The sequence below is a fragment of the Platalea leucorodia genome (genome assembly GCF_965183815.1).
Source record: "Platalea leucorodia genome assembly, chromosome: 2".
NCBI classification, from domain to species: domain Eukaryota; kingdom Metazoa; phylum Chordata; class Aves; order Pelecaniformes; family Threskiornithidae; genus Platalea; species Platalea leucorodia.
In genome coordinates this window covers 80,799,301-80,826,940 of record NC_138824.1, presented here as the reverse complement: position 1 = coordinate 80,826,940, position 27,640 = coordinate 80,799,301, and the positions used below count along the sequence as shown (strand labels likewise).

Here is a 27,640-nt window from a genome sequence, read left to right as displayed (position 1 = left end):
AAAAAAAAATTAATTTTTTTTCTTCCAATAAGGAAATTTGCAGAAATTTCTTGTTGTGATTTTTTTTCAAATTTGACTTTTTGCCACCATTGAGACAAGAACAAAATGGAAACAGATGAAGCTTGCAAGAACATAATATTTCTAACGGTAGAACAGGGGAAATAATTTATTATCTTCAAAACTTTCTTAAGTTTTTAGTGATCTGTTCCTTTTTAAAATTTTGCTATGAGGCAGGTTTTTTATAAAAGACTCTATGTAATGCTCAGCAAATTGATTTCCAAGATTTTCTTGTGTCACATAGCAGGTTTTACATACCTGTTTACATCAGGAAAGCTTCATTTAGCATGTCTACTCCGTCAGTTAGAGACAAGCTAATAGTTTTAAACGCAAATGTTTTTACTTACTACAAACCTCACTACAAACAAAAAAAGTTTGTCTTTTTAATAATTAGTTTGTATTTTGGTAAATAACTAGGAACTTTGATCAGGAAGCAGCATGCATTTTGTCTAGTGCTATATGAATACAGAACAGAAGTAGAAGATGCTAGACTTCTTGGTGAAATCAATGGCAGCATTAATGTGAACATGGAAAAATTAGTGTATAATGCAACACCTTTAAAAGAAAGATTTGTGTAACTTCCGAGAATCTATCTGTTGTGTAGGTGTGTTTTGTGAAGGCGGAGGAAGGGAATGGGGACAGGGATGGATGCTGAAGGAACACTTTGCTGTGGAGCTCATTGTGCAGGAGTCTTTCAGTGGGTATCACAATGAAGGGAAGAGATCTTGCTGAAACTCCAAAGATAAATAGGGAAATACTGCAATCCACATTTCCATATACAAATGTCATGAGACACAGTTACTGGAGATGAAATTGTGACCAGAAGTCTTCATTATTAGGGCAGCTGCTATTTAGATGTTGACTGCTGTGGGTTTTGGATACTGCTCTTATAAATCCAGATCCAGAGGCTGCTGCATGCATACATTTGATGCGAAGTCCCACTGAGCTTAGAAATTACTTCTGAGACATAAAAAAAAATCCTATCTAATGTAATTTCCTTAACAGTACACTTGGAATAGCGATTGACTATAAGTACGTATATATACATTCAGTATTTTGTCTGTATTAGTGTGCCATGTGGAAATCTCAGCTTCCATTTTAAAATGTTGCTCATGACCATTGGCTGAATTGAAAAGTTGAGATACACAGCCTGAGCGAGCCAGTGTTAGGAAGCAAAATGTACATACAGAGCCTCTAAAACACTGTTTTGCAAAATTAGGTGGATTTGATTCTTTTTGCTTGTTTTCTAAATCTTTGTGAGAACACTAGTGTAACAGAGGGATTCTTAATTGTGTTCTGCCAAATCTCTCTACAGTACTTGATGTAGTACCGGCCCTTTGTTTTTGAACACTCAACTAGGCTGTCCTGTGCTTTGCAAAAAATGTACGTTAAGTGTGTGGTGGTTCTATAGTGACTTAAGATTTTGTGCTTTATTACAATTCAAAGCCAAAGAATAAATACCAATAAATATATCCCATGTGAGAAGCTTTTGAACCTTTATTAAGAATACTGACATTGCAGCCTACTAATTTCCATGTTCTACTTGCCTTTAGCAGAGCTTTGCTTTAACATGTATTCTTCTAGTATACATCTTTTAAAGATCTCAGTTGAAAATCAGATTTATTTCTGTTATGTGTATTGCTCCTTTCAATAGTGCATTAGGGAAGTCTTTCTCATGAGGATTTCTTCTTGCCTTAGGTAGAAGAGTTAGTTTCTAAAGTCTCTTCAAAGTCATGGTTTCAGTGGAGTTGTTGTGGTTGGTGCCAGAAGTGTAAGGTATGCCTCTAAATACTGATTAGGAAAGATAAGGTGACTACAGATAGATTTATTTTATCAGAGCTGCAGTACTATATATATATATATATATATATATATCTATCTATATATCTATCTATCTATCTTTGTATTAGGCTTTTACACTGAAAAGGCTACCTTGAGATTTAATGGAGACCTAATCTCCTGCTGAAGGTTTTTAAAAATAGATTAGATGAATGTCTATGTGACTCTATTTTTGTGCAAAAAGTCGACCCAAGTGTTTTCTGCGGAGCTCATCATGCCTTTTATCTGTGGTTTACATTTTCAACACCTGTTCCTGTTTATTAATAAAAAAATATGTAAACTAGATGATTGACGATACAGAGGACAGATAATTATTGCAATGAAACATTATTACAAAGAAGATCCATTGGTCATTTTTCAAAGGGATAGCATCTCATTTATTGGGGCCACCAACCTGTCCAGTGAGAGACCTTCTGCACTGTGATTTCGCTTCCTTGCACTCAAGACTCCTCTCTCATTTCATTTCTTCATCAAGGCTCTGAGCAGGAATGTTGTGAACTAGTTCAATTAGTCCTGGAAGGAACAAATTATGAAGGCCATTTTATTTTCTTGCATAGCTGCTTCTTTAATGTGAGAGTCCAAGGAAAGACTTGTATGAAGGGTTCATAACAACAAAGCGATGGTCAGAAGACAGTGAGGACCTGGATGCCCTGAACCACCTCTGTGACCACCAGCGGGTGCCCTGAATTCCAGAGAATTGCGTGAATTTCCTCTTCGTTTGAAGAGCTCAACTCGTGCTCATGCCGAGAGCAACCTGGGGAAAACCTCTAAGGGAGATGTAAAGAAACTTGGTTGCTGCTTCACCTGCCAGTACAGGCGTGCAAGCCAGCTTATCAATACACAAAAAGTTCAATGCCAGCTAAATGCCAGCAATTTAATGTCTGGTGTGGCCCTAGCCCACCCTAGACTGTGCGGATTAAAGGTAATTCTCCTTCGTATCAAAACAAGAGTCACTGACTAAGAACAGCATTGTACTACTCTCCCCCCTCCATATTATAAAATGACTTTTTATTGAGGTAACTGATGCCAGGATACAGCCAATTTTTCCCTGCCCCCAGTGGACTGAAGGCAGTTTCAGAGCTGTTACTTGTATTTTTCCTATCTTAAACTACAGCATCAAGGCTCCTGCTTGTTGTTTGTTTGGGGTTTGGTTTTTTGGTGTTTTGGGTTTTTTTTTCTTTTGTTTTTATTGTTTGGTGTTTGTTTGTTTTTTAGTACAGCTAAAGTATTTCCTTTTACTGTAATTGTTTTGATGTAGTAGTGTGGATGGTTTTTGACCTATTTTACACTCCGAGCAGCAGATGTTGTTCAGTCTTTCTCAAAGCTTTTAAACTTCTGCCCGTCATCATGGTTTCTGAGTGCCTTCCATACAGAGAAAAGGGCAGCAGCAAAGTCCCTGATAACATGAAAAAATAGAGTGTCTATATATATTTTGTCTTGCATGTGCTACTTCACATTACTGTTTCATGAATCCTATCATCAGTCTCAATGTAGCAGATATTGCCCTGAAGTATAGAAGGAGTGGTCCCCTCTAATTTCAGCATACCTGGAGACATTTTTTACTTCCAATATTGACACAAGGCATGAGCTCCAGCAAAAGACCTTCCCAGAGAAAAATGTGTAGCAAGTTACCCTTTGGCCCACTCTCTGTTTGTTAGTTTGTTTGTTTGTTTGTTTTTTTCCAATTTTATTTTATTAGAGTGCTATGATTTGGAACTTCTCATGACACAGCAAGTCCTGAGCTAATGTAGGTACTGAAGCAAGAAGAGCTTTGTATTAGTTGAGAATCTGACTCCAACTATGCTCAGGGAAGTCAGACCTGGCATCCTGCATCTTTATCCGTTCTCCCTTTCCAGGGATGTAGCTGCTTTTTGCTACTCACCAGTGACAGCCATAGAAGGGCATACAAGGGCATTTGGCCCTTCCTTTGTAATCCTCTAAAGGCTTCCAGGTAGCTTTGCATGCTTGTTTGAGTAAGTTATTTCCATCGTCCCTTCTATATATGGCAGCAGCAGCAGCAGTTTCCCTCACCCTAGCATAAAAAAAAGGTTTGAGCAACTGTTTGTTTTCATGTCAAAATGAGTTGGTTTCCTTAGGTCCAGCTAAAGTTTAGCAAATACCAATAAGCTCCAAAACAATTATAGTTTACTGTTCTGTTTTTTCATTTACTCTGTAGAACTCACTAATATCTTGTTCCTCAGAGTTCATGTAATACAGCCATTTTAACTGTATTGGTAAGTAAAAAAGTATTTAAATTATGTAAAACTATATTTTTTTTTTCACTACAGTAATGCCAAAATAGCTGGAAAGATTTTTTTTTTCCAGCTTTTCAAACACAATTATCTCTAGTCAAGAGTCCAAATGTGAAAGGATTAAAGAATACATTTAAAAAAAGATCAAATTAAAAGGAAAGATAGGGAACTTTGTTCTTGGTTTTGGTGTTGTGGTTTGAAAAATTCTGAAATAATTACAAATTCTGATCTTTTAAGGATATTTATACACAGCATGCACAAACTGAAGGCAGGCATCCTCTTTGTATTCTCTTGAGGGTTGCTTTTGGTGCAGCTCCGCTCACGCTGGTCTGTTAGACCCGCAGCGTCCTGCGCGGCGGGAGCGCGGTGGCCTGGGGCAGGACTGGAAGGCGGCTCCTGCCCAGCTCTTCTCCTCGCAGGGGTGGGCTGTGCTGACAGCCCCCTCCCTCTGGTTGTGGCTTCTGCAGCCCCGACCTCGCTCCAGAGCTTGAATCCTGTCTGAATCCTGTATCCCCTGTGTACTGAAGTTTGGCTCTCACCCTTAGAGTACATTGCACCTGCATTTGCCCACCAGTTAGCCCAACTCCCTCAAGACAGAGAATCATGGAAGAACATATTTGAAAATACCAAAGTAGTTATTTTCCTCCAATGTATATACTTGGAGACTATTTAAAACCTTATATACGCTAGGGAAAGTGTAGGCAAGTGGAGCTGAAATGTCATGTTTTCTTAGGATTCCCTATCCGCAGGAATTGAGTAGTATTTGCTGTCTGAATTAGAGCATTGTCCAAAGTAAGCTGCTTTTTTTTTTTTTTTTTTTATTTTTTTGTGAAGAGGAGTTCGTCCCTATCTCGTTACAGTTACAGTCTGTATCTGTATCCTTCTATTTTCCAACACATAACATTTTTTGTTCAGCAAGCTGGGACATGACTCTTTCTGATAGAAATAGACCTTGAGTATAGGGTTCAATAGAAATGGTGCATTTTTCACTCTAACAGATTTGATTCTAGTTTGGAACTACACTTTTTAGATGTGTTTTCCTAAAAGACAGGACAGTGTACTGATAATGTGCTCAGCTGGTGTAAACTGGTATATCACCTTTGCCTTCAGAATAGATGTTGCAGCTTCAAAAGTCTATTAATACCTGGCAAGCAAATTATGGAGGAGGGTTTTGGGGTTTTTGTTTTGTTTTTTTTGTTTTGTTTTGTATCAGAATCACAAAAGGTTATCGTAAAGTGTTATTTGATTAATAAAACTCAGGTCCCTGTAGGGATGCAGCTTTCTTTTGAAGCAGGTGAGGTTTCCAGCAGTTTTGCCTGCTAGGCAGGTTCCATGGCAACTTATGAATACTTCCTAGATAAATAATTTAATTCATGTACCAGTATGACCGAATTCTTACTATTCCACAGTAAAGAGATCGTGTGTAACGCAGGATTTAAACTTCCAGCAGCTGCATCACTTAAACCTGCACATTCGGACTTTGTAATTCTCCTGTGTTTCATTTTAACAATCAGTAATCATAGAATCATAGAATTGTCATGGTTGGAAAAGACCCTTAAGATCATCGAGTCCAACTGTTAACCTATCACTGCCAAGTCCATCACTATACCATGTCCTCGAGCACCGTATCTATCTGTTCTTTAAATACCTCCAGGGATGGAGACTCAACCACCTCCCTGGGCAGCCTGTTCCAGTGCCTGACCACCCTTTCGGTGAAGAAGTCTTTCCTAATGTCTAACCTAAACCTCCCCTGGCGCAGCTTGAGGCCGTTTCCTCTCGTCCTAATGCCTTAGCCCAAAGGGACTGAAGCCTGTATCAGAAGATGCACTCACCGCAGATTACCACAGAGTCTGGTGGGATGAGGAGGAAGAGAATAAAAAGCACACTTTTGTCGATGGTTGTGGGTTTTCACTTATCTCGAGTGGTGGTATTGTGTACGCTGCGTATTGCAGAGAACATCGCTTCCCGCGCGGTCGGCTTTCCCCACGCCTCACCCGGTTTCTCACCGTCGCCCTGGGTTTGGGCCAAGGCAGCGCCCCTGCGCCGGGGGCTGCTGTGCGCCGGCTCTGGTCCCCCCTGTGCGCAGCCCGGGGGAAGCTGCAGCCCCTCTCCTGAAGAACAGGCTTTGACTTCAGCTCTGCCCTTCTCATGCTGTTTCTTCTGCCGTGTACGCATTCAGCGGGAGCTTGCTGGAGAGGGGAATGCTGAAGCTTGTTTGCTGCATCAGAGAAAGCAGCAGGGAAGAGGGACGCTGCCTCCGGGGGTGTTTGTGGTGCCTGTGGCGGGCAGCCTGGGCCCGGCTCCCGCGGCTGAGGTGCGCACGGGTGAACTGGCTGCTGCCTGGTCACGGCTGCAGCTGTGGGAGGCACTTGAACAAATACAGCTTTTCTTCCATCGGCTGCAGGCTGACAAGCGCAAAGGAGTGCTGATTTAAGTCAAAGGGGAATAAAGAGAGCAACGTAGGCCAGAAGGAGAAGCACTGTGAGAAACAGGGAGATAGTCCAAGGCTTCTGAAGCAGTGTAATAATCTTCATCGCTGAGGGAGATCTCCATGTGTGTGTGTACTGTCAAGGACAGGTTAAAGGGAGAGAGCAATGGGAAATACGCGTGGGCTCAGCCCTTCCCTTTTCATATCGCCTTACGTGCCAAAATCTGTAGCTCCTGGTTCTCTCATTGAAACTGCTTGTTTACCTTCCATCTGTGCTGCAGCTGGCGGCGCTTTGGAAGTTACCGTGCGGGGACAGGGCATTTCAACAACAAGTTAATCTAAATAAATATTTCAAGATGGACATTTATAGTCGCAGAAATAGCTAAGTAAAACCAGCACCCTCTTCTTCAGCAGAGCAGCTCCAAGTGTCCATTCAGCAGCAGATTTGCTTTGTATAGTGACCTGAAGAAGCGATTGCAACCACAAACACAGAGCAACTGCCAGTGAACGAAGCGCGGTCTCGTCTTTGTTGTGCTCTGTCAACAGGATTCAGCAGGTTTTTCTGATTGCGGGGTCTCTCTTGCTTGCAGTACCGCACAGGCAAGAGAGACTGTAGCTTGACGTTCGGCTCGCAAGCTGAGTGCGGGAGGCTGGCACTTGGGAAATGAGTCGCTCTCGATGAGTGAAGTGAGCTGAGAAGTCCTCCAGAGAGGTCAAACTTAGTGCTTTGTGGTGCCATTGGTGGTAATTTTCAAGACAGAATGGATTACACTTTTGGAAAATACATTCTTTTTTTTTTTTTTTTTTTCTTTAAATGCAATTAGATCCAATTACTAATGCCTATAAAGGGAAAATAGCCATGAATATAACTACTATGAAAAAGTATTTTAGAAATCTCACAGTATCAACTTTTTCACCCATTTCTGTTTTGATAAATGAGCTATGGGTATGATATTCATCTCTCGCATAACTTCTGTCTTTATATTGTGTGAAAATAACCCTTAATTGTAGAACATGACAAATTTTCTTCCCTAAATGGACAAGACAGACAATTCTTGTAAGCAAGGGAAGTTGCCAATATATGGGGAGGGGAGTTCTCTTTACTCAGTAACCCCGTAAGCAACAGGTCTCTTTTGTCAAAAACCCACTGAGTTAAATTACTTTAAATTCTCTACATGAGTTTATGAATTATGTTTTTGATCAACAAAAAAAGAGTGTCCTTGCATGTAAGTAACATAAAAGGAACATCCATTCGTATAGATAATCCATAAGTCCATGGATAAGGAAAGAAGGTGCTGAAGAATCATATTTTTGTTACAGGTTCACTTTAAGCTTATTGCCAGGGTACTTTCCATCATCTGAAATCCAATACTATAATAATTAGTGTCATAAAAATTACTTAGAAAGCTCAGGTGCTGTTGTACTTTTTGCTACATATATTAATTATGAAAAAAAAAAATTGATTAGGGCTTCACAGTATAGTGGCTATTAAGTGATACATTATGAAACTGGTGGCCAAGAGCTCCTGAGTGTTAACTCCAGGTGTGCCACTAACTGTATCTGCTTGAACAAATTCCCTATACCTCATTTGTGATGCTTTTGCTTATGCTGAGCAACACCTGTACCTACCAAATAGACGTGTTGATTTCCATAACTTTAGGATGAGTAAAGTAGTACTGTAAGTAAATAATAGTAACAGTATTGGGCCTGCACTCTCTCTTTGAATCGTATGTGGTGTTGGTAGGTGGTCTTGTGCAAAGCAACAGAGCAATCTGTCATATAAAAAAAATACAAAGTTCTCTTTCTTTCCTTTTTTTAACTTCTAGAGCTGAAATTTGTGTATCCTCAGAGTGAAAATGGCTTCTTATTACCTAGTTTGTAGAACCCTGGTCTCACTTAGAGTGAAGCTTAGGCCCTGAAATGGGCTATATAAAATCTGGGATTTGAGAGTGTAACTCCTAGTTAAATGGTGTTAGTGATGACACTGTAGATGAATTTCAACCTTAAACCAAAACTTCAAAAATAATAATCTCGGAAGTCAAACTCCTCAATTCTTGTCCAAAATGGGTGTATCAGTGCAAATACTTTTGTATTCTGCAGGCTTTGTTCATTGACAGAGTCCTAGTAAGATGACTAATTTTTCAAATAGAAAAGTCTTTTTGGCATTAACTGAACATGGAAGTGCTCACCACTTTGGAAAAACAGGTCATGTAACAATTTAATATGCACTCAGGAGTTTGATTCTAGACTCTTGCTCTTTTAAATATTCATCATGCTAGTCTTAATATATAGATGCCCAGAGAGTGACGTATGCATTGCAGTGAAAAATGCAGCAAACACATAAATTAATAAGCATTGAACAAACCAAGTTCATTTCTGAAACAACTGATCTGCACAGCTGCCTGGGCAGATGTTCTTCAGAAAAAGCAGAATGGGTTAATAAGGAAAAAAAATGCAGCTTCCGTCACTTTGACAGTTGTCTTTTGAGTACTTCTCTTGTCTTGCTGATATTTTTGAGTGGAATCTGTTGGAGGAGCAGTTCATTGTTGATCTACAAAAAGAAGATATTAAGTGATAATTGTATACATAAAAGGCTGGATCAAAGTCCAACAGCATTTATCATTTTGTGGTTTAAACATTTCCAAAGCACAAATGGGACTAGCAGGCCGTATTTAATAGCACTTTGGGCTGATATAATACTATTTTGCATAAATATTTCCTAATTAATTTTAAAATGTACAGTAGGTATTATGTACGGGTAATAATGCTTTGCCTGTTTCCCAAGAATGCTTTAGATATTAATTATATTCTCAAAACACACTGCAGATAATAAGTACTAAGCATTATTATTATGAGTTGTGTTCATTTAAGATGTAAAACTGCTAGAGTTGCACAAGTCCTTAAGCACGTTATGAATATTTTAGCAGTGCTCATGTCTGATGTGACCTAAATCAACAATCATTTCAAAATGTATTTATTTTTACAGAATATAGATTGTAATTAGTCACGTCTTTTTCTGGGGAAGGAGGAGAACTGGAACTGACCTCCTGGCAGATCTCCTAAGCTTTAGCTTTTCACTGAGATTCCTCTCTATTGTTTTCATGTGTAATTCTTGCTCTCCTGCCATGGGGTAAACTGTAAATGTAAATGGTTGTAGCTCCACTGCCTTCAGTGGAACTGCACCCATTTGCCCAAGGTAAGTGTCTCTCCTCTATGGCTCTGCGATCTCTTTCTTTGCTCAGGAGTGCACAGAGTGGACTCTTTTCTGTATTTTCTCATTCGTCCACCTCCAGAACTGCTTCCTCCTTCTTACATTCCTCTGGGCCTGAGCATCACTTGTATCCAAAATTCAAGGTTTGCAGAGACAAATGCGCAAATGTTGTCTCAGCCTGTCATTTACTGAGGAATTACTTCACTGTTGGAGTTGAAAGAATCACCCATTAAGAACAAGGTTCATGAGAAAGCATTGATAGTTTGGCCCTAGAAGTCGTTAACCTGTTTTCCATGTGGATGAGTGCCATTTGTTCCTGTGTTCACTGTTTTCATTTTTTCCCTATTTCTGTTGTATTTGACTATGCAGCACTAAACCACTCCAGAAGTTGCCGTTGTGTAATTATAATAGCAAACCACAGTATTTTTACATCCATTTTTGACTTTCGTTCTCATTTTTACCTCTCAGTAGACTTCAGTGGAATGTCAGAATATCAATAAATGGGTCTTTGGAGAATAGAGGCTCTAAGACTCCAAAGAAATATAAGTCATTTATCAGAAGGCTACTGTGAAGCAGTAATTTGAATTTATAACATGAAAAATAATTTGAAAGTAATTTTATATATATAAAACCAGAACATAATGGTAGTAGGGAACCTTATAAAAACAAGCAGTACTGTCAGGTCTATGTAAGCAGGCTACTGACTATTCATATTGCCAAGAGGTGAAAGAAGAATTTCTGTAATAAATTTGGTCTTATCTACTGGAAATGTCAGAAGGTGTGAAAAGACTGGGCGTATTAATCAATCAAAGTATGACTTTGAGTTATGAACCTGTCATGTGGCTACAAAAGAGGAAAATCTAATCATAGACCGTATCAGGCAATGAATTACCACCATTATATTGCTGAACTCTTATCCGGAATACCTTATCCATTCTAGTCAGCCTGATTTCAATGAGATTAATTCTCACCGGAGCAGGTGCGGAAAAAGGGAATTAACATAACCAGCGAATGACAATCTACCTCAAGAGACAGGAACTGAGTATCATAGTTAAGTGAGTGCTGGGAACAAATATGCTGTAAATAAATGCAGAGCGCAAGTATGCAAGTGGAGTTGATCAAGCCACAGTTACGTAAGGTAAAAAGAAATGTTAATTTTAAAGTAAAAGGATATTAACTGGCTATGAAAAAGTCAGAATTTGTCCAATTGTCTGTTGAGTAATGTTCTGGGCATGGCTTGCACCATGAGTTGAGGGAAAACTATGAGAAAATGGCTTGTGTTCTCTTGTGGCCTCAAATTGCAAAGATGAGAGTTCATCCAGAGATCCACTGCACTCCTCTGTGGTATGCTCCTTGCTGTAAAAGACTGCTTAAGACACTGGCTTACATAACTAGAAAAACGTGTTGAGGCAATTTATTTGGTGACAGTCTTACCATAAAAGTGAAACGCAGATACGGTGTGTTCATTTTTGAGTTTTTGCCATGTTACAAAACCGGTAAGGCAAAGGTACGTGTTTATTGACCTGTAGTTAGAGTGGTGCCTATGTTAGCGTTGGTATTAGTCCCTGTGTTAGACCTTTTGTATTGCTTTGGGACTTAAAAAATTCAAAAGGTACAAGTTAAAGCAGGCCCATGTCTTAATCCCTGGTATTTGTTGAGACCTCATAAATAAAATGCGTTTTTGTTGACTTTTCGTTATAAAAGATGCTGCTGAAGGAAATTATGATAGCCAGTCTTTTCACATAATTGTTTCAAGAACGAACCTGCCTACACTGTTGCTGAAAATCTTTGGTCCTTAATACCTTAGTGAAAACTTGGATGATAGAACACCCGATTCTTGGGTGTCAGAACAATAATTTCTCTGAGACTCTAATCCACTTGAACCAATCTGTGCATGCTGTACCAAACTGCAAGCTCCCAGTGTGAGTTCAGATCACATGGGTCATGTGAAGGTGGTCAGCTGTCACCCAACTGGTATGACTGGTATGCAGAATTTATCCTGGAGGTTAGTCATCCTCTCTCTTCAAATACTGCCTTCAGCTCTACACCTGAATCACACTCTTGTGACCATGGGTGAGGGCTAACCAATACCTTTAGGTTTATGGTACCTTGCTGTCAAGGGCATCCAGCAAAAAATCTCCATTGTTAAGTCTTCTAGATATGCACAGAAGCATGCAGTGGGATACATTTTGGTTCCCCAGTGCAACCTTGGCATTTGGGTGAAGAAAGCAGCGCTCCTTAGGGCTGAAGGACTGTGACAGTCCCTAGCCTTTGTGAAATGTACCCCACACCCTTCCTGACTCCAAGTGCCATGGCCATCTCACTCCGTGTTCCTACAGCTTGTGCAGCAGTTTGTTCAGCATTCTTTTACTTCACTTCCTTTTTTTTTTTTGTTCTTTTTTCCTCTTACAGATGGACAAAAGAGGAAGAAATCATTAAGAAAGAAACTGGACTCATTAGGAAAGGAGAAGAACAGAGACAAAGGTAAAACAAAATGAGTAGATATTTACTGTTTGGGTCTTAATTTTGCATATGAGATTTCTTTAGTCTTAAATATATACTTTCTGGAATAGGAGAACGTTACTGAGCTGATGTACTGCCTAGGTGTTTATTTCCAAGTTGAAAAATATGTCTTATCATTTCTATTTGTCATTAGTATAACCCAAATCTCTTCAACTGAAAGTTTATCTTCTGGGAGAAAAGGAGGAGTTAAAGGACTGCATCTTTTCATCCTTATTCTTCCTCCCCATTTTCACCATCCCGTGCAGAGTGCGGTCTGGATAACATGATGCAGTTGTTTACCTGCATTTGCGCTCTCTTTCAGTTTGCAAAGCATGTGAAGCCAGCCCTGCCCAAGCAAGTCAGTTGGTTTGCTTTTCTTCTTTTAGCCCTAGGAAAATAGCTGTTGTTTAAAACATATAAATGCTTCAGTGCTACTGATCAGTTGGGTTTTAACAGACTCCATGTGACATGGATTTACAGATACAGTTAGACTCTTTTGTTTGGACACTAATCAGCTTTATGGGCTGGGTCCTAATCCACTGGATTTGACCTGTAATTTGCAGCCATTTGAGCTAAATCTAGACATTGAAACCTGAAAAGTGTCTCTGAAATTGCAGTTTTCTGTATGTGGGTAATTGTGCATCTTATTTTGTGTGCCCTCCTGGAAAAGTTGTTCTGGAAAAGTTGTAGTAAAACTCAGTATTAACACCCCAGTTTCACAAACACACACATAAGCACTCATTTATAACAAGAGAAGTGATTTGGTTACTCTGATGTTATTCCCTATAATCTAGTTTGGTAGAAGGATGGAACTTTGAAATTCCGTTGAAAAAATGAACATTCCCACTTCAAAGTTACTTTAAATATTTGTCAGGAAGAAAATGCTTTCCTTTTAATTTTTGTTTGTTTGGTGACTTCATGTATGTGATTATTGTTTTCTTGGTTTAAAAATGGCTATGGAAAATATTTGCATTAATCCTTCTAAAACCAAAAGTCCCCTGACACATTTGTTTGGATAAATCCAGTTGCTTCCCATGTTGGGTTGTGAGTAACAAATCTTTCATTTGTTATGAGAATTACTTGATGTAGGACTGAGCCCACATGCAGAATGAGTCTGTGAGGAAGAGGTTTAATGATTTTATAGCCACCTTTGGGGAAAAATCTATCTTGCACTGCTCCTCTTAATGCATTACATTTAGCTGTAGTGTAATTAATTAGTCATTATGTTGCTTAGTTTCCTTAGGTTTTTTTCCCATAGTTCTCCATGCAGTTAAAAGTGCAAAGCAACGTAGTTCTGTGCAAAACCTTCCCTGCTTTTCAGTGTATTTGCCAGATACTGATCTTCGTAGCAGTCTGTGGGGTGCTCTTCTGCATTGGAAATGGCTAACCGCTTACTACTTTCTTCTTTTTTAATGTTCTGTCTCTCACAAATTTTTGATCCACTGAGAGCTTTTATCTTTCCCCCATATGGGTAGCATGACTTCAGTAGTCTCCTTAGAAAGTTTCTGTTTAGAAGCTCTTTTGAAAGTTTAAATACATTTTATCTTTTTATTCTCACATTTTGCATTGCAGTAGCAGATTTTTAGCAATAATAAATTGATTTGATAATTCACCGAAGACCGAATTTTGTTGTGTCACCCAAACATGGTGGATCTTTGCAATTGCACTTCCATGACTCCTCCAATGCCTCTTTGGTGCCATGCCTTGAGATGTGATAGCTTCCTTTGGTGATGCATACAAATGCTTATCCCGGAGTTGCTCTTTATTTCTCTAAGTTCTCTGTTGTCAAAGATTTTTCAAACAGTATTTCTTCTTACATTGCTCTGTACTCTTTTGTGATTTCCTTATAGCCTCGTTTTATTTCAGCTGACCTCTGTTTCTGATAATTACACAAGCATACTGGTTGAGCATTTGCAGATAATATTATTTTCTGCTGTTACATTTCTGTTCAGGGTTGGTGGGGTTTTTTTTGTGTGTGTTTATACCTTGCATGATAGCATATATACTCCATTCTGTTAATAACTTTTGGGATATACTTTCTGTTTTCATTCAGATGGATTTTCTGAGTGTGCTTTGCCTGTTTAGGGCTCAATAGTTGCCCACAGCAAAGGTCAGCACTTTGTACTTATTCATCCTTGTATATATTTATCTACTTCCTGTTTTTCAGCATTGCTCATATCTTCTGGTTAACTATACCCAAGCATTTTTAAAAATCACCCTGCTGATTCTCTTAATTCCAACCCCCCGCCTTTAACTTCAGGCATTTCAAACATGTACCCCTCTGCTTTTATCCTCTTTCTCCCATCTTCCACTGCCTTATTCTCATTTATAGAGATGTTTTATATGCTTTCTCCATGTATAAAATATTATAGGAGCACCCCCTGAGGTGAAAATACCCCAGCACTACTCAAACAGCAGTATCTATATTTCTCTCCTTCCTTCAGGATGTCTGTATTGGCAGGGGTGTCGGGTTAGTCAGTAAGGGTACAGAGGGCCAGGAAATTGGAAGAAGTCAGGTTCTGAAGCAAGTTGTGTTAGCGGAGTGAAAAGAAAGCCATGTTGGCTCGTATTTGTTGCCAGCAGCAAATATTAGGCAAAAAGAGCCCAGATAGCAGCATATGGCGCCCTACTTCTCGGGGTTTCTGTCCATGGTTGTTTCTGGTGTACTCTTCTCTGCCCTACTGAGTTATTAAAGATCATCTGTTCCACAGACACTCACTGAGCAGACTCTTAATCCATGACAGCAGAGGGGATGAGCAACCAGGAAGGTGCTGGATTGTGCTATGAGGGCCGTTAGCCTGGCATAGGCTGTTTTCCTGTGGGAAGCAGCAAGCACCAGCACCTCCCTCAACCTCAGGAGTTAGGAGGGACAGCTTCGCCCAGCTTTCAGGTGATGAGCTGGCTCTGGAAGGAAAAATGTAAGGTCTCATGCTGCTGGTCTCTGTAAGGATGAGCCTGCCATGCTCACATCGTGGCCAAGCCCCACCACCTTCCCTGAACAGTGGTCTTTGTGTCACCTAAAGTCAGAGTTAACCTCCCTCAGCATGTTGTGTCACAGCAAGCTGGAAGCATTATGCTGGTCTGTTCCATTGTGTTTTTCTAACGAGCATATCTACCGTTTATTTTGTAAAGAGAGTATCTTCCATTACTGGGCAACCAGTCCAAAACAAACACTCTGCACTGTGGGCGTGGGTGTGCTCACACAAAGGGCTGAGAGCACTTACTTACCCATCCGGGCAGGTCCGTAGTCCTCGTGCCCAAAAGGAATGCCTTCCTTCTGTTTCTTTTTGGGTTTTTGTGGTGTTTGTTTGGTTTGGTTTGGTTTTTTTTGTTTTGTTTTGTTTTGTTTTGTTTTTTTGGTAACTAGTCCAGCTGCACCACTGTGAGAAGGAAACGGCAAGACCAGGCCACAGGACGTCATAGGGGAAGCAGGGAAGCCAATTTCCAGAACACTTTATACAGATGAGTTCTATCTGCCTTCATGCAAACAGCATTTCCATACCTTCAGCGTCACTTTTGTAAGCACAGTTGCAGTTTGAAGAGTACATAATTCCAAACATTTTGAGTTTCCTATATCCCAGCCTGGGAGACCCCACATACCAGGACAAGTAACAGCTGAAGGGGCTATGTTGTTAGGTCTTGAATATATGGAATATATGCTACCTGAAAAGTCTTTTTTTGGATAGATAGGCTCCTGAAGGTTAATCCTGACAATCACACGGCACCGTGTGATCCCACGCGTGGGTTGCAGCCAAAGATCACTGAGATGTGCCTGGCACAGGAAGCCACAGAGGTGGGGAAAAAGGTCACTGTGCTGATCACCAGGGGTGCACGATGGAGACCGTGCTGCAGGGCACATGAGGCGTGAGCCTTGTGCAACTTGGAGCGCACGCAGGCAGCGTTGTGTCTTCGTGTGTGGGCAGTTCCTGAGAAAGAGCAGGGAGGACTTGTGTCCTTGGTCTTTCCTGACAAACTCTCTCCTTCGGCACTGACGTGCACTGAACTGCCCTAGGGTGTAGACTTCTGGAATTGTTCTCTCTGGGGAGGTACCACCTCTCTCCAATTTGTGCCCAAGACTGTTCTCCCTCACCCCGCCCCACCAGGTGTCTGTGCTTAAAAAGCATAACCAAAAAGATACGGCACTCATTTCTCCTAGGACTGTCTGGAGATTTAATCACTCGTATTTTAGGACTTGGTCCAATCACGTTTTATTTAGATGGATCAGTCGATCAACCTGTTAAGTGAGAGTTAAGTCTGTGACTGTTAAGTGAGTTTCAGCGAACTGTTATACTTCTCAAGGCCAACAAAGACACTAAAGTTGAATTTGAATGCACTTTAAATGAGATTCATATCTTTGTTTTGTCCTTTTGGACAGGTACATTTGTCGTCATCTCATTAAAAGGGGAAAAATTCTAAAACAAGTGTTTTTTCAATTGTTTTTACATCTCTGAGTGACTCACCAGAGCAGGGTATCACAAAACTTGCCAGATGTAAACAGATGAAACAGGAGAGCAGCACTCCACCCAGATATTTAAGCAATATTTTCAGCTTCCATCATTCAGTGTCTTTGCTTTTCTCTACCCGGCTTCCTTGTTATTAATGGCCGTCATGACTCTCAATTGTGTTGTTTACATATGCCTCCAAACATTTGCTTTAGCTGCTAACAAAGAGTACTCAGGCTGGAGGAGCAGTAAAATGTCAGTGCTGCTTGGAATAAGAAATTCTCAGGATGCTCTGCATGCTGATGGACGGGTACTGTTCCCTTACAAATTCACTGCTAATTTTGACGGCAGCAGAAGTGGAGCCTTTCGTCCGTCTCCTGCCAGTGATATGGGGGTCAGCGTAAGCATGCCTGCTTGGAAAGTACACACAGGCATTCCCGAGATAGATGCCTCCCAGAAAGGATTCATCCTAGAAGATTTTATCAGTAAACCAGCTCCATTTTGCCTTGGTTCCAGTAAACCCTACAGGTGATCTGAGAGACCTGCTCAGAAAAAATAATTACTTGTTAAGCGATTTGTTGAGCAGCTGAGAATCATCCCTTCTGCTGGTGTTTCTGTGTGGAATGTAAATACTTGACAGGTTCATCCACAGGGCCTTAGCAGAACTGCTGTATATGCTGGAGTTTCTGAGAAAAGGCCTTCCTGGTAACTCTGTGGCATATGCAAATCCAGCAGTAGGTGTTTGATTTTTAGTTCAAAATTCTTGAAAACTTCTTCCATGTTTACTTCCCAGCCATGCTCAGTAAATTTAGAGGTATTTCGTAAGGTTTGCATTTGTTCTTCAGTAACTCAACCTATCATGATGTTAGAATGCCTTGGCATAGCTAAGGAGAGAGCTGAATAGATGAAGTTTCTTTTTTATTATAGTTTATCAGAAACGTGTTTTTCTCAAGCCTTTCCAGCACCCCACTGTGCTTTTTTGAAAATTTCAAAAATATTTCTCACGGTCTCTAGGCATACGAAAGGTTTTTTTAAGCAACACCCTGTCATATTTTGTACTGAAGTCAACTAAAGGACTGAAGAACCTCTCAATTTTTTTAAAAACACAAAGATCTAGCCACAGAAAAAGCATAAGTAATTGCAAAGGCCTTATATCACTCCTTGAAGATCAGTGAGCTCTGACTAGCTGGAGAAGGGAGTTTCAGAGCTGAGGCTGTGAGAACATTGTCTTATGTTGAGTCTTCTGGAGTCAGTGCAGGGTTTTGATGAACCTTCAGATGGAGGGAGTTTTGCTGTTCCAATTATGGATCGAGGTTTCCATTTTCTGTATTTTCTTGCTTCCATCACTCCCTCTAGAGATCCAAAGTAATTAATTTCAGGTAGCAAAACGGAGTTACCCAGTCTGGCTAGCTGGGGAGGTTGACTTAAAGACCTCTTTAAGTCCATTTAAATATACCTTTTAAAGCATATTATTCTCTGAGCTGTCTCCCACTCTGTTCCTATCATTTAAATAGAGGTAGTACAAGCACCTCATTAGATCTTGGTCACAAGGTTTTAGCAGCTCAAAAACAGCACTTAAGCTGTACTTAAGAAAAAAGCACCAAAGTGCTAAGGAGACTGTCCAAAGTTGCTGTGTTGTATGCTGCTCGTGTTATGGACATTGACAGCCTCATTAGGGTCTAGAGATAGACCTCACTGGTTCTTAATAGACTGCTATGGTTTGTGGGATGGAAACCACAATTTTCACCAGCTGAAACTTCAGAGAAGTCTTTGAGACTGTACATAGACGGGGTGGCATGAGGCCAAGTAAGCTAACCATATGGGTCAACATCCTGGATATCAGGATTTGATTAGGAAAGAAAAGGATTTCTGGTCACTGAAACTCTTATTTGATCTGGCTGGGAGTTTTTCTGTGACATGCTGCTTTTTATTAGACAGTGCTGATTTGCCATCACAGAAAGATTTCTTAGGAACATACCAGTTTCGATCAAAATTTTGTTAAGAAACTTCCTTCAGCTGCAAGATAGACTTTCTGGTAAAAGAAATCGTGCACTTCTCCAAAATAGCAATTTGTCTCCTGTGCCAGTAAACACTAAAAATGAGAATGGAGCAAAATTCAAGTCCTTGTACGCTGCTGTTCAGGCTAAGGATATGAGTCTGTGTTTCCACACTGATTGCCCAGTCTGCCAGGTTGTTTCACGTTTTCACATGGTGCTTTCTGCAAAATTTCTTTTTAAGCTGCCCACTCTGATGATTGAAGAAGTGATCAAATTTTTGTTGGTTTTACAGAGAGTAACTAACTTAGTAGCTTTGGCACTCACTTAGTATATGTACAACAGACCAAAGTTTGAGTCCCTGCTCTAAGGAACTTTTCTTCATACAAATTAAACATCTCCAACAGTAGGGATCCCCAGCCAACAGCAGGAAATAGGCAGTTGGAGCTTTTAGCTTGATTGTGAGACCAGAGCCTCAAACCTGCACATCTTACATCTGAGTCAGGGCCCTTTCTCCCCCATCGATGGGTTGCTAAATACTTTGCATGACTGCAACTCTTTTTTTTTTTTCTTTTTTTTTAATGGATCTGAAATGTCAAAAGGGCTAGCATTCACTCTAATGGACATGACATTACCTGTCCAACAAGAAAACTGTTGGGATTGAATACTTCTGAAGAGTGGTGGACAAAACATGCTCCCCACAACCACCCCTGACAGCACACGCACACTAGTTTTGGTGGGAACTTGAGCCTGTAGCCAATCTGCGGAGTGTGCAACAAATTCTCTTAATTTCAACAAACGAGCAAAAAGTTACTGGTTTTGCCAATTCTTTAACGTAATTACCACTGCCAGCCAGCATCACTTCCATCTGTATTTAGTCTGAAAATCAGCCAGCTGGTTTTCATCCAGCTCCCCATCTCTGCCAGACATTGAGAAATCGGGGAAGCGGTTCATGTCCTCTGAGAAGGAGGCCCACAGCACAGCAGCCTAGAGCAGAGGTTCAGTGTCCTTTCGCTCCTACATAGGCACATTGAGCAAGAGCAATTAAAAACCTGGTCTCCCACACCTGAGGGTTTTCAAGAAGCAAAACCTATCTCAAAATACCAGCCTTTACATGACGAAGTCAAGGAGAGGGTCATTTTAATTAAATTCCTTTAATGAAGCAGTGCTGAGATCTCATCTCCTGCTGATCTTGTCCCAGTTGATCCTAGTGCTGTAGGATCAATGGCATCAGCATGCTATCGGGTGTCATTGGGCTGCATACTGCTGTCCCATCCGAATTTGAAGCACAGGTTTCTGTGAGCCAAAACCAGAGAAATATTTCACGGTCAGGATTTCATTTGGCTCAGTGGCTTTTCTCAGGAAATGTTGTGGAAGGACAGATAAACAAGGATGCTGGAGGTGTTACAAAGTACCCGGTTAGACAGGCAGAAGGGGAGACATGTTGCATATGTGCGTTTCAAGTTTGTTGTCTTAAATGTTCATTGGGAAGATAATTCAGGACAGTAAAAATTTTTAATACTAATACTCTCACCATTTTATAGGCACACTCTGCGGGGTACAGGAGGGACGGTTCTAACTCTGGACTCCTGGAACTGGCAATCCCCCCATTGCTTAACACCCATGTGATGATGTTCTTTCTTGTCCTAAATTAAATGCAGACGGTTTTAGATGTCATTCTACTCACAGGTCACCTCCAGACTTGCTTGATATGTGAGGCTCTGCTTCCTGATTTAGTTTTGTCTGGCCACCAAAGTTAGTTCATGTCTTAACATTTCATACTTCTAAAGAGCAGTAATGTTTCTCACCAAATCAGAACAACGGGCCCTTGTCTCTTTAGTATGATAGGCTAAGTGTCCCCATTCAAGATTCATAAAATACACTCTTCTTTTCAATGCTTTATTTTAATCTTAATGATAATGCAAGCCTAGATAAAATTTGAAAGTGTCATCAAAGCTATAGTCAGATTTTAAGTCCCAGAAGGAACTTTGGCCTTTAATTATTTAGACGATTGTGGCAAAAGGGAGGATGAGTATATAAGGATTTTTTTGTTTGCCTTTTTTTGTTGTTGTTCCTTTTTTCATACTTGAAAAAAAAGTTGCTTTTAATCTCTGGTGCTTTATTTATTCCTGATACAGGCAGGTCTGAAGCTGGAACGTAGTAGAAGTTGTACCCATTTTCAGCAGGATGAATAGAGTCAATAGCTATTTTTTCATTCCGTTTGAGCACAAAACAGTTCTGGTTGGTAGTCTGGCCCAATGATTTTGGTTCTACTAATCTCAGATAGGTCTAGATTTGAAACTTAATGACGAAAATGTCAATGTTAGTTGTTGTTGGCTGATTCACTGTAGAACATTTTTCTGTTTTGTAAAAGATTTGAGCAATTTACTTTGAGACCTGAAGTATATGCTGATTTTGTATGTTACAGTTATACTGATGTGGGATGGGATTATGTTCTTTTTGTTAATTGAGAGAAACCTGTCTTCTCCTGTATTTCTATATGTCCATATATATTTTTATACTGTTACAAAGGACCTTTATATTGATATACCACTATTAAACTGGTTTAATCTTACCAGTATGTTAAAGCACTATAGTTCTTGTATATAATTAAAACAGTATTCTTGAAGGCTTAGTCTGAATAGTGGATGCATTTACAAGCTCCCTGTACAGGTGGCTGCTTACCCTCCTGACCTGTAATGAGACCCATGCATGTGCCTGTACCCCTTGACTCTGGTGCCCTGCAGCATTTGTGAGAAAGAAACCTCATGAAGGGGTCTGAAACATGAGAGAGCTGTGGCATGGTCCAGCTAGGCTCCCCAGCCTCAGGATTAGGTTACTGGAACCTCTGATGGCCCTCTGTACCATCTAGAAGTAGCCAAAGGTGCCTGACTTCCAGTTGCTTTCAGTGGAAGTTAAGATCTTAATTAGATCTGCTCCCAAGTGATTTTCTAAGATTCTGTGTGGTATATCTTGCATGATCCAACTGGAAACAGGATTCAGATACCATGGGCTACAATTACCTGGCACGTCTCCACTATTATTTTATTGTTTGAATGCCGTTATTATTATTATTATTATTATTATTAAGCAGTCCAGTACATCATTGGAATTATTATATATTTAAAGGGACTTCAGATTGTTTTTCTTTTTAACAGCTTAATACTTAATTCTTTTTGTACTAAATAAATATCAGATGTTCAGTAAATATTAATTTTTTTGTTGTTGTTGCAGAATTTATTCCCCAGGCTTTTGGAATGCCCTTGTCCCAAGTGATTGCTAATGACCGGGCCTACAAGCTCAAACAAGACTCTCAGAGAGAAGAGCAAAAAGATGTTTCAGATTTTGTGGCCTTTCTCTTGCCGTTCGGAGCTAAAAGGCAGAACAAAGAACTTTCAAGCAGTAACTCATCTCTTAGCTCAACTTCAGAAACACCGAACGAATCCACTTCTCCTAACACACCCGAGCCAGCACCACGAGCAAGGAGGCGTGTAAGTAGACCCTTCACAATGTGGTGCATGCCAGTAGATGGAGCAGGAAAAAAACCCGTTGTGTCTGTCTGTGAATTGTGGAATAGTTCTTCTGTCATGTTCGAACAGTGATTTTTCATTTCAGGTGGAAGCTGACCTGGTCAATACCAGAAAATTCTAACTGTAGTGGAAATCTTTCTCTGGTGCTGGTGGGAAAAGATCATATGGACTGTGCAAGTCTGTTACAGATCACAAAGTGGCAGGAAATTATTTAGAAGTCTTCCTGTTCACTCCCTTTATCTACCTCCTCCTGTCTAGGTCTTTCAGATTTAACAAATTCCATCCGTCTTCAACCTAATTTTTTCAGCTGGGGAAGACTAAGATACTTATGTTGATCTAGCTCCACAAACTTGGAAATAAATCTAACTATTAACCCCTATCCTAATATTAATAAAAATCCCTATGGTCTAATTCTGATCATGTCCTCGGTGGTAAGGAAGAAGTTGCCAGAGTAAATTTGTACCAGGCTCTTTGAAGGACATTTTCTGCATACAGGCTATGAAGATGCCTTTGGCAGCAGAACACTGGGTTGAATGTTAATCCTGCGTATAAGATAGGTACCTGGTAGACCATTTGTTTGCAGGATTCTGTTCCTTGTAAGTAAATTTTATGTTCTGAGCTTTCCAGTTTTCCAGTACTGCAGCTAATAACAGTAGTACATTATAGGTTTTTTTTTTTTTTGTTACCATGGGATACAGGTTCTAGAATTACTGCTTTTTAATTTCATTTGCAACGGAAGAAGAAAAAATTCATAATAAAATACTTTCAATAAAAACCCCTGTTAAGTAATCTGACAAAGAATTTGGGGTACAAGAACAGACCCTGGAAAATAAAATATTTTCTTAGGATCCTCACCTTCTTTCATCCCTAGGCTAAAACCTGCTTCAGAGAAATGCTATGTAGGGCTCTTCAAGCCACGGTGTTAAGAGGGGTAGAACTGGAGTAAATTGCAAATCAAGAGAAGATTGAAGAGCCCCATGACGTGCCTTCTTTCCCTCTAGCTGTCAGCTGAAGCTTGAAGTGTACATTCTGTCTGCAGATAACTGAGGGCATGATATTTGAAGATGTTTTCATTCTTATATACGAATAACGCACATCTGTTGGCCTGTCCAGACCATATGAACAGGCAGTTGTGTTCACACAAAAGTGCAAAGTACACTTGAGTATAAGTGTGAAGGGAAACCCATCAACTTCTTTAAGAATTTGGCATAGGCAGTGACAAAAAATAGAAATGCCCTGTGTACGCCCATTGGCTTCAGAAGCTATTTTCATATGAGGGAAAGATAATTCATGTGTCCAGATATGGGTCATCTGCTGTTCTTTTCACTAAGTGTGGTAAGATTTCTGACATGCATTTCACCAGCCATCAAGCAGAAGGAACCTGGATCCTTTGTTACAGCAAAGGCATAGAGCTCCATCAAGACCAAGTTCGTAGAAGCCTGTGGGGGTTTTGCTTGTTCAGTTTGGTTTTTTGTTAATATCAGGATTGCAGGGTGTTGAATTTGAGCCTTTAGTCCATAGTCATGAGGATGCAGTAGCACATGGTTCACCTACAGAGAAGTAAGAGTAGACCAAGGTGAGCAGTGTGATGTGGAGGGAGCTGGCATTTTCTCTCGGGAATGAACCTCAGTTATTCAGTAATGTACTTCATGAATTGTCAATTATTTAACATTCATATCAACTCATGTCCCATATCTTGTCTGTCTTTGACCTTTATACTTCTGCTTATCAGTGTACTTACTCTACTCCCCTGAGACTTTTTAGGGGATAGTAAGGAAGCTTGGACTTATCTTTTATCTCTTGGGCAGTGTTGCACTGTTTATTTTCAACTGTATCAAGGCAAATGCTTAAAAAAAAAAAAAATTCATTAGTACATTCAACTGATACAACCAGTTTCTCACACAAATGCTGCACAGACACCTGGAGTGCAGTCCTCTTAAACTTAAATTGGAGGGATTGTTTATCACTGTACCGTTCACTTCTTTCCAACTGTGTCATTCACTTTTGTGTATCCCAGTGAGTCTTCAAAAACTCAGCTGAGGCTTTCAGTAAGGGATGTAAGGTAATGCTGGCTGCAGAGCTCATAGTATGAGTGCTGTGGTTATCTCTCATCCAAGAGCTAGACAGAAATCACTGTTGCTGCATTTTCTGTGTAGGATTTTTGCCCAGCAGTTGGAAGTTGAGACCCTGGTCATCCAGCAAGGCAATTTCTGTGTGCTTATTGTAGAGAATATTCCAACTCTCTGTTAGTATCTTTTTATATATATGTATTATGCAGCCAAAATGTATTCGAGTATCAGGATCTCAGTCGTACTGCTTTTCTACTCAAATAGCATAATGTATGGAGTGAAAAAGGATCTGCCATGGATAGTACTTGATCCCATGCATACTCTGTAATATTGCTCATCTTTTCAAATGAGAAAAGCCTTCTATAACCCTTAAAAAGTAAGGAAAAGCTTCATTTGACCTTCATTCCACTCCTGTCCCTCTGGCCTTCATTTTATTTTTGCTCTTCCCATCTCCTCTTTAATCTCCCCTTTCCTTCATGTTTCTGTGTGCTTAGCTTAAGACTTGCCCAGTTTATTTAGATTTTGAGCTTGTTATGGTGGAGCAGGGACTGGTATCCATTATGTGCAAAGGTAATGCTTAGTAGATGGAAGGTGATTTTTCTTCGGTTGCTGGGCATTGCAGTCCAGCTAGCACTGTGTCTGTGTTAATAGTCCTGGAGCAGTGGGCAGCAACGTGCATGATCTCCTGCATCATTCCTCAGCAGTCAAATAGGTCTGGCTGAGCCCAAACTAATAGGTCTGGCTGAGTTTGAGCAGGATCCATGGAGTATGTTGGTAGTGTTTTCCTGTGCACTTTGAAATTTAAAATCAGAGGTGGCCTGGACTTGGTATTGCCAAGCAGTGCTGTACTTAGCCACTGAACTCAAGGTCACTCTTCTTAAAGCCAGCTCAGTGCCCCAGTTAATCCACAACTTTGATAAAATGCCCAAGGATAATGGTGAACTGACTGTATTTACATCTATTTTAGGGATCTGAATCCGACTTAAGTGACTCTCTGATAATAATGATTCATGAGGTGAGGATGCTTTGCAGACAGGGAAGGACCAGTAAAGGCAGGGTATAAAGGAGGGCACCTGTCACACAGGAACTGCCTGGGAGCTGCAGTGGTGAGGATGATGTTAGGATTTTCAGTGTCAGTTGACTAATGTTGATGTCTGAAACCCCAAACTCTTAAAAACAAAAGAAAAAAAAAAAAAAATTGTTCAGTTGGAATTTTACACACATGGATCATAGCCAGAGATTCTTGTTTGGTTTGTGGTTTTTTTTTTTTTGTTTCCTTTTGGCAGGAAATGGTAAAGGGAATCAAGCAAATGTACTTCTGAGAGACATCAGAAATCAAGGTCAAAGTTGCATTCTAAAGGGTCCAGTAATTGTTTAGAGATGTGGGTCCAAAAAAATCTCAAAACTTCACTGTGTTTTATTTATAAGTCTTCCATGAGTTATAAGAAATGGAACTCTACCTGATAAGTTAGATGCTTTTTTTTTTTTTTTTTAAGGATATTTAAAAATTTTCAGTTCAGAATTCATTTGAAATCTCAGTGGACTTTGTGTGAGTTGCCTGTGAGTTGGAAGTCTTTGTAAAGGTCGGTTATCTAGGCTGATGGAAGAAAATACTTCCAGAGCCTGAAATTCCCTAGCAGTTCTACAGTTCTCATTTAATAGATGTAGAGATCTCACCAACAGTGTATGAAATACCTGTCAGCAGAACAGCGTGCTTTTAAGAAATTAAGAGTTGTCAGTTTTGAATGAGAATTTACATTTTCTTTATTATATCTTAGGATGACATGCTGGATCCCTGTACAATACATTTTATGTTATGGTAAAATGTATCCTTTTTTTCAGAAAGAAATAAAATCATTCACAATAGATATTTTTAATGAGAATTATCTAAAAATATTACCCTTGTACTTCTCTGGTGTGTCTTTGTTCTGTGATAACACGGGATTATTTCAGTCTCTGCAGTTGTATGTTTTTGTGTTATTAGTTAACTGTATGTGGTGTATGGTTGTAAATCTATTTGCATCATTTTCACTGATACAATGGCCCAAGCTGCAGAAGAAGTAGGGAATCAGGTTTAAAAGTGTGTATATATCTCCATGCACATAAATATTGTACTGCTGAGGTGCACACACAGACCATGATTTATCCGTGTCCTGCAGTATGTGCAGGCTTACAACAATAAAAAGGTGGGCTGAGTGAGTGGAAAGCATTTATTTTTTTCAATTTCTAATTCGTATTCCTTGTAGTATGGTAATAATAGCATTACTACCATTGTTATTTTCCTATCCATTACACTGGTATTATAACTTGATTAATTTACAAAACCTGTGTAGCAAATTGTATTTTTATATTAGTTTGTTTAAAATGCAGGTAGGCAAAAGTCTTTGTTAGATAAGGTCCTGTGGCATTTAGATTTTTCCAGCCACACTGATTGTTCATGTGTGTGTATTTTACAGGGCGCGATGTCTGTGGACTCTATTACAGATCTTGATGACAATCAGTCACGACTGTTAGAGGCTCTCCAGCTCTCTTTGCCAGCAGAAGCCCAGAGCAAGAAAGAAAAAGCAAGAGATAAGAAACTAAGCCTGAACCCTATTTACAGGCAGGTTCCCCGGCTTGTAGATAGTTGCTGCCAGCACTTGGAAAAGCATGGTAAGAATATTTTGTTTTCCCAGGAGTAGCAGATATATTTTTACTATAATATAAATAAATGTGTATTTTGAGAAGCAAGCATATACTTCCAATTGCAAGGACATCTTTGAAAGTCAGACACTTTCCGTCCTATTTTGCCTCTTGCTAAAGATACTATCTCACAAATAATTACTTAGATGATCTCTTCCCAAACTAAGGATCTATGCTACACGTTTGCAAACTGGCCCATACAGCATGGGGAAAGAGACATTTCTTGGAGGTTGTTCATCTCGTGCTGGAGTGCTCAGCTCTGCAGGAGCAGCTCTTCACACCCCACGGGTTTACCCATACCTTGAGAATGAAAGTCTGAAATGTGCCAGTCAGCCTGGAGTCATTCTTTGCAAGCAGTGGACCTTAACGTGTAAGAGCTACAATAACTGTTTATAGTACAGTGCAAGACTTAACTAGAAACAGCATTTGAAGATAGAGGCTCAGAGAAAGAAAAAAATCCCATGCTAAATTATATTAAGCTCCAAGAAGCTTCTTCCCGTTCACTACAAAGTTTGCAGGCTGGCTACTCAGTTTGTCCCTGGCTTGAGTCCTCCTGACCAGCCTCAGGCTCAGGCCTGCTCTCTCTGAAGCGAATTATAAACTCCTGCCAGTATTCTTCTCATGTCTTCATAAT

The 27,640-nt window shown here is 40.0% G+C and overlaps 1 protein-coding gene across 1 annotated transcript in view; it reads left to right on the top strand.

The window, feature by feature from the left end:
- The window catches only part of ARHGAP6 (Rho GTPase activating protein 6), a 166,996-nt gene that overhangs the window by 111,903 nt on the left and 27,453 nt on the right, over positions 1-27,640 (top strand). Inside the window, exons 3-5 of the mRNA XM_082337824.1 lie at positions 12,200-12,271; positions 21,960-22,216; positions 26,781-26,976. Coding sequence (XP_082193950.1) covers positions 12,200-12,271; positions 21,960-22,216; positions 26,781-26,976 — 525 coding nt within the window. The remainder of the gene's footprint in view (positions 1-12,199; positions 12,272-21,959; positions 22,217-26,780; positions 26,977-27,640) is intronic.